Source organism: Mustela putorius, unplaced genomic scaffold, assembly GCF_011764305.1.
Source record: "Mustela putorius furo isolate JIRA1106 unplaced genomic scaffold, ASM1176430v1.1 tig00000421_pilon_pilon_pilon, whole genome shotgun sequence".
In the NCBI taxonomy this organism is placed as follows: domain Eukaryota; kingdom Metazoa; phylum Chordata; class Mammalia; order Carnivora; family Mustelidae; genus Mustela; species Mustela putorius.
The window spans coordinates 2,937,603-2,951,545 of NW_025421375.1; the positions used below are offsets into that span (position 1 = coordinate 2,937,603).

General features: G+C 38.2%; 1 protein-coding gene across 1 annotated transcript in view; it reads right to left on the minus strand.

The window, feature by feature from the left end:
- Nucleotides 1-249: 249 nt before the first annotated feature.
- Nucleotides 250-13,943, minus strand: part of FREM1 (FRAS1 related extracellular matrix 1) — a 181,547-nt gene continuing 167,853 nt past the window's right edge. Inside the window, 2 exon segments of the mRNA XM_045079647.1 lie at nucleotides 250-3,500; nucleotides 5,730-5,815. Coding sequence (XP_044935582.1) covers nucleotides 3,301-3,500; nucleotides 5,730-5,815 — 286 coding nt within the window. The 3' untranslated portion in view covers nucleotides 250-3,300.

The following is a 13,943-nucleotide window of genomic DNA, read 5'->3' on the forward strand; positions in this document are numbered from 1 at the left end:
TACAATGCTAGAGACAGTACATTTCATAGGCTGCTTTGTTGCAAAAATTAATCAGCACCAGCTCCTGGTTTGAATTATACAAACCATAGTGTTAATGAAAATTATGTGCATGTTCTTTTTGGCTGTAGTAAAAATGAACAAAAACAGAAATGTAAAAAAATGTTACCTGGGGGCGCCTGGGTGGCTCAGTGTGTTAAAGCCTCTGCCTTCGGCTCAGGTCATGATCCTAGGGTCCTGGGATCGAGCACCGCATCAGGCTCTCTGCTCAGCAGAAAGCCTGCCTCTCTTCCTCTCTCTCTCTGCCTTCCTCTCTGCCTACTTGTGATCTCTGTCTGTCAAATAAATAAAATTTTTAAAGAAAAAAATGTCACCTGGTTCGTTTTTACCACTCCTTGGAAAGAGATGAAGTAATTATCATATGTTTTTAAGTTTACATTCAGCAAAATGTATGCTGTATACACACGTATGCTTTAGTTAAAGAACAAAAATCGCAGGATTCTGAAAAGCTACATGCTACTTAGCTGGGTTGATGCTTTTAGATGGAGGCGGCTTTTCCTGAACTGGTATTCAAACCTGGGGAGAAGAGCCAGGTGACATTTAACTCCTTCTTTCTGATGCTCTCCTTCTTAGCTACCATCAGTCCCTTCTCTCCCTGCTCAGCCCTTCTCTCCTCTCTCCCCTCTACTCTCATATAATCATCCATTCCTTATTCTACCATTAATCCATTTCCTTCCTTCCTGCTCCCACCAGAACTTGACAAGTGACAGTGACCAATCTAGGTGGCAAGAACCATGACCATCATTTACTTTTCTTTTAAGATTTTATTTTTAAGTAATCTCAATCCCCACCGTGGTTCTTGAACTCACAACCCTTGAGATCAAGAGTCACACACTCCACCGACTGAGCTAGCCAGGTGCCCCCGTCTCTCTCTCTCTTTTTTAGATAACAATCATTTGCTTTTTTTATTTTCCCCTGAGTCAAAGCTCAATCATGGGGAAGAAATAAAGGTCATGATAAATATTGCCCAACATCCCAACTTGCCAGAATTTTTGTTTGTATCCTCATTCAATTACTTGCGTTTTATAAATGGATCAATGTTTTCATGATCAGGAACATTCAAAAATATTATCCTAGTATTCCTAGTTGCTACAAAAATCATAAAACATTCTCTCTTTATACTAGCATTTGCAATTACACTTAAACATCATTGTCATTGCAGATAAGTATAATAAAATCTACCATGCTGATCAGTTTCTCCATAACAGCCCTGGTTCTGGATTCCCAGTTTTAAATAGTTACCATAGCTCTGTTGTTCTAGAAGGGAGTGGCCTCTGAACTCTTTATTTCTTGAGCTTTTACTTTCCCTCTTAGGATATCATTCTTCAGGTAAACAACCCTTTGCTACATAATCTGGCATCTCGCCTTTCCAAATGGCAGAGGCCAGAGGGTCAGAGAGGACTGGAGTTGGTATGGAGGGTGGGTTTTGCATCTTTTGGTTAAATACCAGAGAGTGTCGGTGTTGCTTAAGAGACCTGTATGTTGTCATCAGTTCCGAGCCTAGGTGGGATCCCTGAAGCGAGGAGCCTCACGAGGCCACCATGCTTTTAAATTTAAGTGAGAGGTAGAAAATGCCAAAACGTGATCCCCATTTCTCTTTGCAAATATTTCTAATACCAAAAATCTTGATAAATGTGCAGAAATAAAACAAGCTTGTCATGTTTTATATCCAGAAACTGGACTGAATTTCTTCCGTTTATTTTAGTTTTACCAAATGTGTTAGTCTAATAAAACATGCTCCAAAGCTTTAGTCTACTTGGTAACCCCATCTTGACTGAAATTACTCTGAACTACTCATAGAGCAAGTTAGCTACATTTGGTACAACCACATTTTTTGGTGATTAAGAGAAGAGGAAAATTTTGAACACATGCTTCAGAAATAAATTTCTGATTTCCTGTAATTACAACTTGATTTCAGAAGGGAGTTCCTGTAAGACTGCAACACACTTCACTGGTACGAAAAGGTTTCATTCAGCTGATATTATAAATTCATAAGGGACTTTATGTTACCAGATGGGGTTAGCATGCCATTTCTAGAAATAGTAGAGATGTAAGGGCTCAAAGTTATATCAAAATCCATTCTGAGAATATGGGTTTTCAAGGGCTCTGTTTTCAGTACTATCTTTCTTTGTTCATCAGCAATTTTCACTGGGACACTTCCAAGGAAGCAGTGTTTTTCTTCAATGTGTTAAACATCACTCGCATAAACTCTATTCCAAATGTCCTTGAGAAATGTTAGTCCTTACCGTATACCCAAATGAAAAGAGAAGTTCACATTACTTCAAATTTCTCCTGAATCTGTGAGGCCAGGGGAAACCATCATGATGAGCTCTGGGAAGGTACAAGGCCAACATTTTTATTGGAAAAAGAACTCTGTCTCATGAGTAGGGATGGGTAGACCCTGACGTGAATGTAGTCTCTGAATTCTTACCTGAACTAGAGCTTTGCAAATGAGCTTCCATCTGCAAGAGTCTCCCATCTAAAGCCTTCCTTTTCCACCACAGAGAATTCTCTCTCTCTCTCATTTTTTTTTTTAAGATTTTATTTATTTGAGAGACAGTGAGAGAGAGCACGAGAGGGGAGAAGGTCAGAGAGAGAAGCAGACTCCCTGCAGAGCTCAGAGCCCGATGAGGGACTCGATTCTGGGACTCTGGGATCATGACCTGTGCCAAAGGCAGCCACCCACCCAACTGAGCCACCCAGGTGCCCAAGAATTCTCCCTTTTTTATCCACAAGACTCTCATCTTAGGTTTCACATTCCAAAGGGACAAAGCAACCCTTTGCTCTTCAACTATGATTTAATGAGCTGGTAAAGTTAGCTTTCCTCAGACTGGAGTGGTACAAGCCCCTGCCAGGACAGATTTCAGAACGGGACAAAAAACTGAGGTCTTGGGACAAAAAAAAATCCAAGGATCGTGAGCTTGGTGAGGACTTAGATATGGAGTGAGGACAGGGTGGGAATATTCTGGAATAAGCAAATCTTATACCATATAATACTTTAGGTATTTATTTTGAAAGGTACTGAGACACAAGGATTGTATCTCTTCCTGAAAGAAATGCTCATTGATCAATCCTCCTGGAACAATTCTTCAATGTTCCTTTTTTTACTAGATCACTCATATACTATGATAAAAAAAAATGTACTAAGTCAGTCATGACTTGTTTTGCATTGAACAATATGCACAAATTCTGTAAATAAATAGGTGAAAAATCCCAAGTGGGCACCTGTAAGGTCAGTTACATTTAGATTTTCCTGGAGCACACGTAATTGTGAGGTTTGCCCTTCCTACAGTCTTGTGTTTGCCATTTCCCTTGTCTTTGCGCCAAAACACAGTTCTTGCCGGGCTTCATACGTTGAGGGGGTCCTTTCCTCCAGTTGGTGAAGGTGACAGCTTCCCCACCAATCCACTCCCAGTGGCCAGCACGCACCTGGTCATTCAAACCTAATGTGAACCAAAAAATGGGCCAATATTACATTTATGCTTGAATATCCTATCAGTCTATGGTTATAAGTTCAGTAATCATATACAAACACAGGCCTACATTCTAAAACACAGAATAGGGCCTGGGAATCCTAAAATACAGGTAAGAACATACAGCTTTGAGCGGTGCCTGGGTGGCTTAGTCGGTTGGGTGTCTGCCTTTGGTTCAGGTCACGATCCCAGAGTCCTGCTCAGTGGGGAGTTTGCTTCTCCCTCTCCCTCTGCTGTTCCTCCCCACTCGCTCGCTCTCTCTCAAATAAATAAAATCTTTAAAAAAATTAAAACTTAAAAATTAAAAAACAACAACAACAACATATGGCTTTGGAATCAGACAGATCCAAATCCAAATGCTTGATCCCCCACTTACTAGTTGAGCATCTTTGGGCAGGTTACTTAATGACTCTAAATTTTAGTTTCCTCATCTAAGAAATGGCAATAAAAATAGTATATCAAGGGCTGTTTTAAGTATTAAATAAGATAATGCATGTGAAGTTCCTGACATACATACATGTTTGATAAACAGTAATTATTACTCACATCACTCTACAGACAGGACTCCTATCCCGGGGAAACAAGTATACTCTTGTCTACTCTTGTTCCTTCTCACTGTGTACATGCCTCGGTTTTCATATTTGAAAGTAGCTTAACTAGGTGTTATTTTTAGTCTGGAACGTAGTTTTTTTCGGTCTGCTGTAATTCCAACAAAAAGCAGCTTTTCTCCACCTGCCTCTCTACTCTCACTAGCTACTCTACAAATTGTACTTTAGTGTTGCAAAGCTGTTGTAATTTTTCTTAAAGAAACATTCCTCCTCCTCACCTTCCTTCATTGCAGAAACAAAGAGAATACAATGAGAAAAGAGTCCCCTGTAAGAGCATGATCTGACCCCTCCCAACGAAGTTTAACCATGAAAACAGTGTAGCGAATAACCTTCTCCCATGATTCTCCCTCAGTAATTTTGGCGTAGAATAAAATGAACTACTGTCTCCTTCTGGATTTTTTCCTTGTGTTAGTAATCAGGAGGAGATGTTATGCCTAAGCATTCTGTGGGAATAGAGCTTTGAAATCAGTCATTATGGAAGCAGAGAAAACCACTCCTCTAGCTTTAACTTAATACTCTCAGAAAATTTCAGAATTTAGAGATGTACTAAGTATGACAGAGATTTTGAGAAGCCAAGACTGGGTTTACTATTGTTCCCTGAAATCCAATACCTTCTAGGACAGATGGTGAAAAGTCTGACTTGGATGTGCCCCCAGAATTCTATTCCTAAAAATAGAATCTGAGAGATTTGTATTGTTGTTAAAATTGAAGAAGATACTATAACTTCAGAAAACAAGGGATAAAATTAAGATCCACCAATAATTGTCAATAGGGATAAACATTTCCAGTTCTTTGGCATCCTTTTTTATATATGTATATATCATGGGCATATATGTGTATATATATCATATGCATATATGCATAAAATATCTAAATATATTCTAAATTATTTTATGCTTCATATGGCTCTGGGCTCTGCTTTTTTACTCAGCATCCTGTCACAAATATATCTTTAATATGTAACATGCTCCAACATGTATGTCCTGGATGAAACAATAAACATAAAGCACTTTGTCATGTCTTTAATATTCAATGCCTTACAAAACATTAAATATTAAATAGTCCTTCATATGGTTATACCATAATTTATTTAACTATCCCCTATTTATAGCTATTTCTAATTTTTTACTTTAAGATATAGCATTTGTTGAGTTCTTTCACCTGTAAATCAAACCACATTGCTTATTTCTTTGAGACAGATGTCTACCAATCACAGTAGTATGCAATTAAGATGAGGTTTTTAAATTTTTTAAAAAGATGTTATTTATTTATTAGAGAGAGAGAACGAGCAAGGGAGGAGCAGAGGGAGAAGCAGACTCCCCACTGAGCAGGGAGCCCGATGTGGGACTCGAACCCAGGACCCTGGGATCATGACCTGAGCCAAAGGCAGACCCCTAACCGACTGAGCCACCCGGGCGCGCAGAGGTGAGTTTTGAAAGACAGATCCTCCACCCCTCCAATAAAGAAAAAAATAGATTGTCCAGCCATCTAACACTTGATTGTTACTATAAGCCACAATTATTTGGCCCATGGGAGGGTGGTGCCCTCTTGAGGTTCTCGCCTCCCTCCTTAGTACAGCACAAACACTTACCTATCCAAAAGGGCTTTCTTCCACTGATGTCCCAGAGCCATCGCATGTGTTGCCTGGAGAGAACAGTTACAAGGCTGCCCAGGTGACTAAAAGGAAACAAACAAAAAGGCAGCATCAGTGACAAGTAGCCCAACTTTCCTGTTGAGATGAAATTCATAACAGAAATCAAACTGGTTTAAAATAGAAAAAAAATATATATATATATATAGAAAGGACTTTCCAGGATTTGAATACTCTATTTTTTTTTTTAACTTTAATGACTATCTGTAAGGTGGGATTGGTGACATCAAAGAAAGTGAGATATTTTTTTAAAGACTATCTGAGATTTACTTTTTTATTTTTTATTTTATTACTATCTGAGATTTAAAGCACAAATTCAATAGGTTATAAATATCTGTTTTAGAAAAATCAGCAACTACCCACTTATAAAAATTAATGCCAAAATATTACCCCTTTCATGGGGAGTCTATCTCTAAATGGGCATAATTTTGACAAATATCCAGTTAACTTGATCAGTAAGGTAACCCAAACTATTCAAATAAAGTTACTTGGGGTCTACATTTTGTGTTTGGTGTATTTACTCAAATACCCCCGTAGTTGTGACCCTTTGCTCATACTCAATGAAACGAGCATGGTCTGCCAAAACTTCATAAGTGGTGTAGAAGTTAAGCACGTGTTCCTGTAAACATCTATAAACACTCCCCCACCCAAAAATGAATTGCTTTTATATTTAAGGGATATAGCATATTGACATGACTTACCTATATTGTGAAATGATTACCACAGTATTTTTAGTTAGCATCCATCAATTCATTTAAATATATATATGTATATATACACATATATATATTCATATATATATTTATATATCTTATAAATATATATATATATATATTTTTTTTTTTAAAGAAAAACAGTTGTTCTCCGTGTGATGACAACTCTTAGGATTTACTCTCTCAAGACCCTCCAAGCATTCCTTAGAGCAGTGTTAACTATATTCATCATGCTGGACGTTACTTCCCAGGACTTAATTATCTCATAACCAAAAGTTTGTACCTTTGACCACTTTCATCCAATTACCCCACCCCATATCTTCTTTTTTTTTTTTTCTACTATAGAAAGTTTCAAACAAGAGACAAAGTCACCATGATTTTGCCTGGTTAATATCCATTGATATTTTATTCATTTTGCCAATGTCTTTCCAAATTTCCGGTTCATTTCTCTGTTTTTCCAGATCACATATGGTGAGCATAATTTATCCATCTTAATGATTTTTTTCCCACTCAAACCAGTACTTTATTGTTCTGTCCTACAGTGGTGACTTGTAGGACTTCTGAGACACGTTAAGTCTCTTCACCCTTTCTCTGAATGTCCTCAGTCTGCTGGATTTGGGTTTTGTGACTGGCTCTTACCTCATTGTTTACTGTCATCTCCTGTCTGACAGTGACAGCAGATCCTAGAGCACGACTTCTTCCCTTCCTCTCACATCCAATATGGTAATTCTAATGGGCTGAGGGTTTAGATCTCAAAATGCCGAAGGTGTGTAATATGCAGATCAAGGGAAGGTTTGAGGGGCTGCCCCAGTCAATATTGAGCGCAAACAGAGCATGGGAGATCTGAGTTCTCAGCCTGCTCTGCCCCTAATGCCTTTACTGCTGTAACTGCAACCTTCATCGTTAGGAGGTATCAGAGCTCATTCGTGGATATCTAACATCTCCTGCTTTACGATTCTTGAAACTACTGCGCAAACAGACTTTGTAAAATCCATTTGTGCTGGACAAGCACAAGTTCGAGTTCTTTTTTGTCTCTGCAAGGAGCAAAAATCCCCAAAGAGCAAGATGGGAAGGTAGCTGTGTTTAGGACAGCTTTCTTTATAAAAGAAACATTTAGGTACTGGTATGTTGATTACTTTACAAAAATGTTCCTTTTCCTTCATGCCCACATACATACAAAATAGTGTAAACATTTTCTATATGCATGTGTATAGAGAGAGATATAAAAATAAAATAAAGAAACACGTAAATAAAAATCTTTGGACAGCTCTGAAATTTGAAGGCATTCAAAGTGTAGTAATAAAAACAGAAACTTTCATTTTTCTAGTTAAAGAAATAAACATCTACTTCTTTGAAATGTTCTGATTAAGTATAGATGTATTTCAGGGTAACTCTTTAAGGCCAGGCCAGCAGGGGTTCCAGACACTGCTTTGGGAAAACAAAATGGTTTTATAGATAATGATTTATAATAATAGAATTACCAAATGTACAATGACTGCCTAAGGAAATGAGCAGATGAGATTACAATATGTAAATTCAAGAAATACCTAATCTAGGAGTCTAGCTCCTCTGGGTTGGAAAAATAATAAAACACCAGTGGAGAGGAAAGGAGATTGGAGATAAAGATTGAGTTGAGTTAGCTATCTGATTAGGGACAAGGAGGAAAGCAAAATTTGCTGTTCTTGGAACATGGGTGTTGCAAATGACCCTCTGTAAAGGATCGTCAGGGAAGAGAGCTTCAGGAAACACAGCCCAGAATTGAATAATATCCCTGATACCAAATCAAAAACATACTAATATTAATATTAATTCTAATTAGAAAATCTAAAACCATCTCCTAAAATTAATTCATGAGAAAGTAAATACCCAAGTTGTAGAATGTTGAAACTATAAATTTTGTATCATAGAAGGAATGGATAATTTCCAGAATGCCTATTTTTCTTCCTTTGATATATGTCTTTTAATTAAGATTTTTATTTTAATTCCAGTATTGTCAACATACAGGGCTATCATAGATTCAGGTGTCTGATATAGTGAAGAATCTCTGTTTTTAAGACAAAAAGGTGGAGAAGAAAACACAATGAACCTGAGAGGTAATGGGTCCAGGGAGGCAGGAAGGCCCATTGGGTAAATATAAACATTTAATGGTAGAGGAGGTCTTGGGGTTTAGAGAAAAATTATACTGAAGAGGTAACCCTGTATTGTCCAAAAGTATTTCTTTAAGAAAGACCGAACAAAAGGGATACGGAGATCTTTTCTTTTTCCTTTCAGTTTGCTTTTAACTTACTGCTATAACTAGTAATTACTGTTCTTGGGGTAATCATTCTCATCCTTTCAAAATACAATGCATATTCATCTTTACCTCCCTTACACATCCTGGAAATGGTATTTGAGAAATGTTTTAAGTTCTGGACCAATCTGGTAAACAACATAAAGTGTACTTTGAAAGGGTTTTTATTACCAACAGATACACAGTCTCTTTCTAAAATATGATGAAAAAACTCCAATTGTCCCTTAAAACTTTTTTTTGTTCTGAAATTTTTCTTAGTTTTATATCTCAAAAGAAATCACAGTTCTAGAGCTTAAAATAATTCCCTGGGACTAGAGTTTACCAAAATAACTTCAAAGTAATATGAACAAATTACTTTTGAACCTGCTTATAATGCCATGATCTACTAGATTATGATCTTTAATACCCTTGAATTAATATGACATGGAAATTTTCCATCACTACTGTAATAGATTTTATAATAGTTATTCTAACACAAAATATCCTTCTCTTTGTACTATTTCTAAATACCATTTGTGTGTTCACATATGCAATCAACAAACACAGCGTGGAACTCACATTGTTTAGGTTTAGGTCCAGAGACATCAACTCAATAGAGCTAAACGCTGCCATTTAAATTTAGGGACTTTCACATTTTTTAAAAGTTTCATTTATTTACTTTTAGAGAGGGAGAGAGAGAGAGAGAGCAGGGGGAAGGGCAGAGGGAGAAGAAGAATCTCAAGGAGACTCCCCACTAAGCAGGAGCCTGATGCAGGGCCTCATCTCATGACCCTGAGATCATGATCCTGAAATCAGGACTTGAGCTGAAACCAAGAAGTCTAACGCTCAACCCACTGAGCCACCCAGATGCCCCACTGACTTTCACCTATTTTTTTTTTTATGATTTTATTTATTTATTTGACAGAGAGAAACACAGCGAGAGAGGGAACATAGCAGGGGGAATGGGAGAGGGGAAGCAGCCTTCCTGCCAAGCAGGGAGCCTGATGTGGGACTTGATCCCAGGACTCTGAGATCATGACCAGAGCCCAAGGCAGAGGCTTAGGGACTGAGCCATCCAGGCAATTAAAAAGGTGACTTTCACCTTCTTAATAGAGCTTTGTGAGAAAGAGATGTGGGAAGGAATTGTCAGGGTTGTATGACACCTCACTGATATAAAAATGCAGGGCTTAAAGACTTGCTGTATAGGCGCCTGGGTGGCTCAGTAGGTTAAGCGTCTGCCTTCGTTCAGCTCAGGTCATGAACCTGGAGTCCTAGGATCAAGCCCCACATGGGGCTCCCTGCTCAGTGGGGAGCCGGCTTCTCCCTCCCCCCGCTCATGCTCTCTCTCTCGCTTTCACTCTCTCTGTCTCAAATAAATTTTTAAAATCTTTAATAAAGACTTGCCATATGGGACAGTTGTATCTGGACGGAGACAGTGTCAATTTCTCTGAAGTTCTTTGATGAATAAAGAATGATTTAGTTACTGGGCTGTGGGGCCAATGTGGGGGATAATACTTTGAGATGCAGTCTGGCCTAGACATTTCCAGTACAGTAAGTGCCCAAACAAATATTTGTTGAATGAATGAATTTATAAACTGAGAATCTGATTGTATCTTAGGTTTGCTCTGAAAGATTACTTTGATTCCAACCCAAAAGAAACTTAGGGTCCATAATTTAATAAAAATTGCACTGTATCTTTGCTATGAAAGATACAAAGTACTCATACAAAAAGTTTTGAAACCTACTTTAGATTAGTTCAACACAAAATTAAGATAGGTGTGCTTCTCGATTCACCTGAGAGGAGATAGCCTCTGTCCTTAAGGAACTATTTTGGGAAGTATAATAGAAATGAAGTCTGCAAGCGAGTGATTTTGCTTCCCCAAATCTCTTGTTTTATCTGTAGAATGTAGATAATTATACATGCTTCCCTCACAGAAATGATGGGAGGGTCAAATAAGCTAGTATAGGTGAAGGAATTCTGTAAACTGTACTGTGTAATATAAAAGGAAGGCATTATTGGCAAGGAGGCACGTAGAACTAGGTCAGGCTACAGTAAAAGAGTCAGGGTGTAAACGTGCTTAAACCCAAGTCACAGATGAGATCTTAGGTCAAATGCAGGAGGAAGTAGCTAGACTTTTAAATTAATTCGAGCCTCAAGTTTATTACTGGGATGAGGGAATTGCATAATATTATTAGATTTATGAGAAAATTAATAGATGCATAACTAGTCTTTGTACTCTTTGTACTCACCATTAAAACCCAGCTGCAATTAGGTGGATCAATAAAATAAAATATATATTGGGGGTTAATGTAGGTTGGTCACCAGGAAGATACCAGTATTATTACAAATTGCCATGATTTCAAAAGAAATGAATTTTGACACCAAAAAGCAAGAGATCATAGTATCAGAGTAAAGACAGTCCTTCTAAGAAAATATACTCAGTGACCTGAGGCCAACAGTGATGAAGGGATGGAAAGATATCGCTCAGTCCACATGGACTTTACTCTTCTCATAACAGGAAGAACCAGTTAGAGCTTCATTATAGGCCAACAGAGTTAGCTGCATTGTCCTCTGAGGACCCCTGGAAGAGGAACAATAAGGCTGCCTTTAAGCTTGAGGTTTGGGGTTCTGTTGCTCTGCTCACCTATATTTCATCAACGAATCCCACAACAATTTGATCGGGGTAACCTTGGATAGAGTGTAACTGCTCTCCTGCACGCCTCCTCATTTTGGTCAGTATACACAACCACACCCTCCTCTTCCTCGGAACATGTTGCGATCTTCTCTGTGCTGAATCAGAGAGCTTTTCATTCCATACAGAGCCCTTTCCTCAAGAAGGAAAAAAGATCTATACCACTCTTCCTACTTGGGCTATCAATGCATTCAGACACAATTTAAATAAAAGTAGGACACCCATTTATTTGGGTGGAAGAATGTCTTCATTGTCTCTAAATATACAGCAATATGGGAAGACATGCATTTAGACAATAATTATTTGTAAAATCAAAAAATAGTTTACCTTACTTTATACTACACCCACTCATCAACAAAAACCTGAAAGTCACTGATTAAACTCTATAGCACTCTTTTTTAAGACATGAAATACATCAGTGAAAAAAGGGGGTTGATTTGACCAGTTTTTGAAAAGACTTAAAATATATATATATACATATATATATATATTTTATTTTTATTTATTTGACAGACAGATCACAAGTAGGCAGAGAGGCAGGCAGAGAGAGAGAGGAGGAGGCAGGCTCCCTGCTGAGCAGAGAGCCCGATGTGAGGCTCGATCCCAGGACCCTGAGACTATGACCTGAGCTGAAGGCAGATGCTTAACTGACTGAGCCACCAAAACAACATAGACTCTTAAAATATTTAATTAGCTCTCTAAAAATCTGGTTATGGGGTGCATGGGTGGCATGGTCGGTTGAGTGTCTGACTTTTGGTTGTGGCTCAGCTGGTGATCTTGGGATTGTGGGATCAAGCCCAGAGTGGGACTCAGCCCAGTGTCTGCTTAAGATTCTTTCTCCCTCTCCTTCTGCTCCTCCCCAGCCCACCTTTTCTCCCTCTAAAATCAATTAATCTTAAAAAGAAATAAAAATCTAGTTATAATTTAGATACAGTAAAATGCATCCATTTTAAATATTCAATTCAATGAATTTTTACAGTTGTATATTTCTATGTAACAACCCACCCAGAGCAAGACATGGAACCTCTCCATCACTCTAGAATCTTACCTCATTCTACTTTTTAATCACCCTACAATCCCTACCAGGGATAACTGTTTTTGTTTTTGTTTTTATTTCTTTCACCAACTAGTAAATTAGTTATTCCTATTCATGTAAACAAAATCATACAATATGCATTCTTTTTATGTTGGGTTGCTTCCTCTACAGGTTTTTGAGATTTATTCACATTGTTGGAGGTTTTAGTAGTTCATTCCATTTTATCATTCATAAAATGATCAGAAGAAGAATATTTGTCTATTTCCTTGTTGATAGAGAAAATATAAAGAACCCTTATAAATCAACAACAAAAAGACAAATGACCCAAACTATTATTATTTTTTTGAGATTTTATTTATTTATGTGACAGAGTGAGTGAGAGAGAGAGAGCATGAGATGAGCAGGGGGAGGCAGAGGGAGAAGCAGACCCCTCGCTGAGCAGGGAGCCCGAAGCAGGGTGTCATCCCAGGACCCTGGAATCATGACCTGAGCTGAAGGGAGATGCTTAATCCACTGAACCACTCAGGTACCCCATACCCAAACTATTATTATTCTTTTTTTTAAAGTTGTTATTAAATTCTTGTGAAAGAATTCTTTTTCTAGCATATTTTTTTAACTTTTATTTATTTAAGTAATCTCTACACCCGTTGTGGGGCTTGAACTCATGGCCCCCAGATCGAGAGTCACATGCTCCTCCAACTGAGCTACCCCTTTAGCACAAATATTTCTCTCTTTCAGGTAAATACCTAGGAGTAGGGATGTTAAGCCACAGGATAAATGTACGTAACCTTCTTTTAAAAACTCCCAGACAGCTCTACAAAGCGGTTGTACCCTTTTATACTGCCACCAGCATATATGAGAACTCTTTAGGTATTGTCAGTCTTTGTGATTTTATCCTGGGTGGGAAGAGGTATTTCACTGTGGTTTTCATTTGCACTTCCCTGATGTCTAATGCGGATGCATCTTTTCATGCACTTATCAACCAATTATATATCTTTCCTTATGAAGTCTCCAAGTCATTTGCTATTTTTTTCATCAGGTTGTCTTTTTGTTCTGGTTGCTAGGAATTGTTGGTATTTTCTGGGTTTGAGACCGAGATCAGCTGGACGATTGGAGATAAGCTTTGCCAACTGTGGTTCACCCTTTCGATTTCTTAACAGTGTTTTTAGATAAGCACAACTGCTGGAATTTGATGAAGTGCAAGGTCTGACTGCCCTTCACCAGGGACTTCTCTCTAGTCTCCATTTCCAGCCATGGGGAATATTAGTCTAATTGCACTGTTCTGGATAATATCCAGGTGGGCAAAAAAGGGGGGGGCACGGATAGGTATGTATGCATTTTTAAAGTCCTTCTGGGCTAGATAAATTTTGTTGTCATGATCTGACCACAAGTCATCCTTCACTAAGTGTTCCATGACCCTCCGACACTTTGTCCGACTTGTCT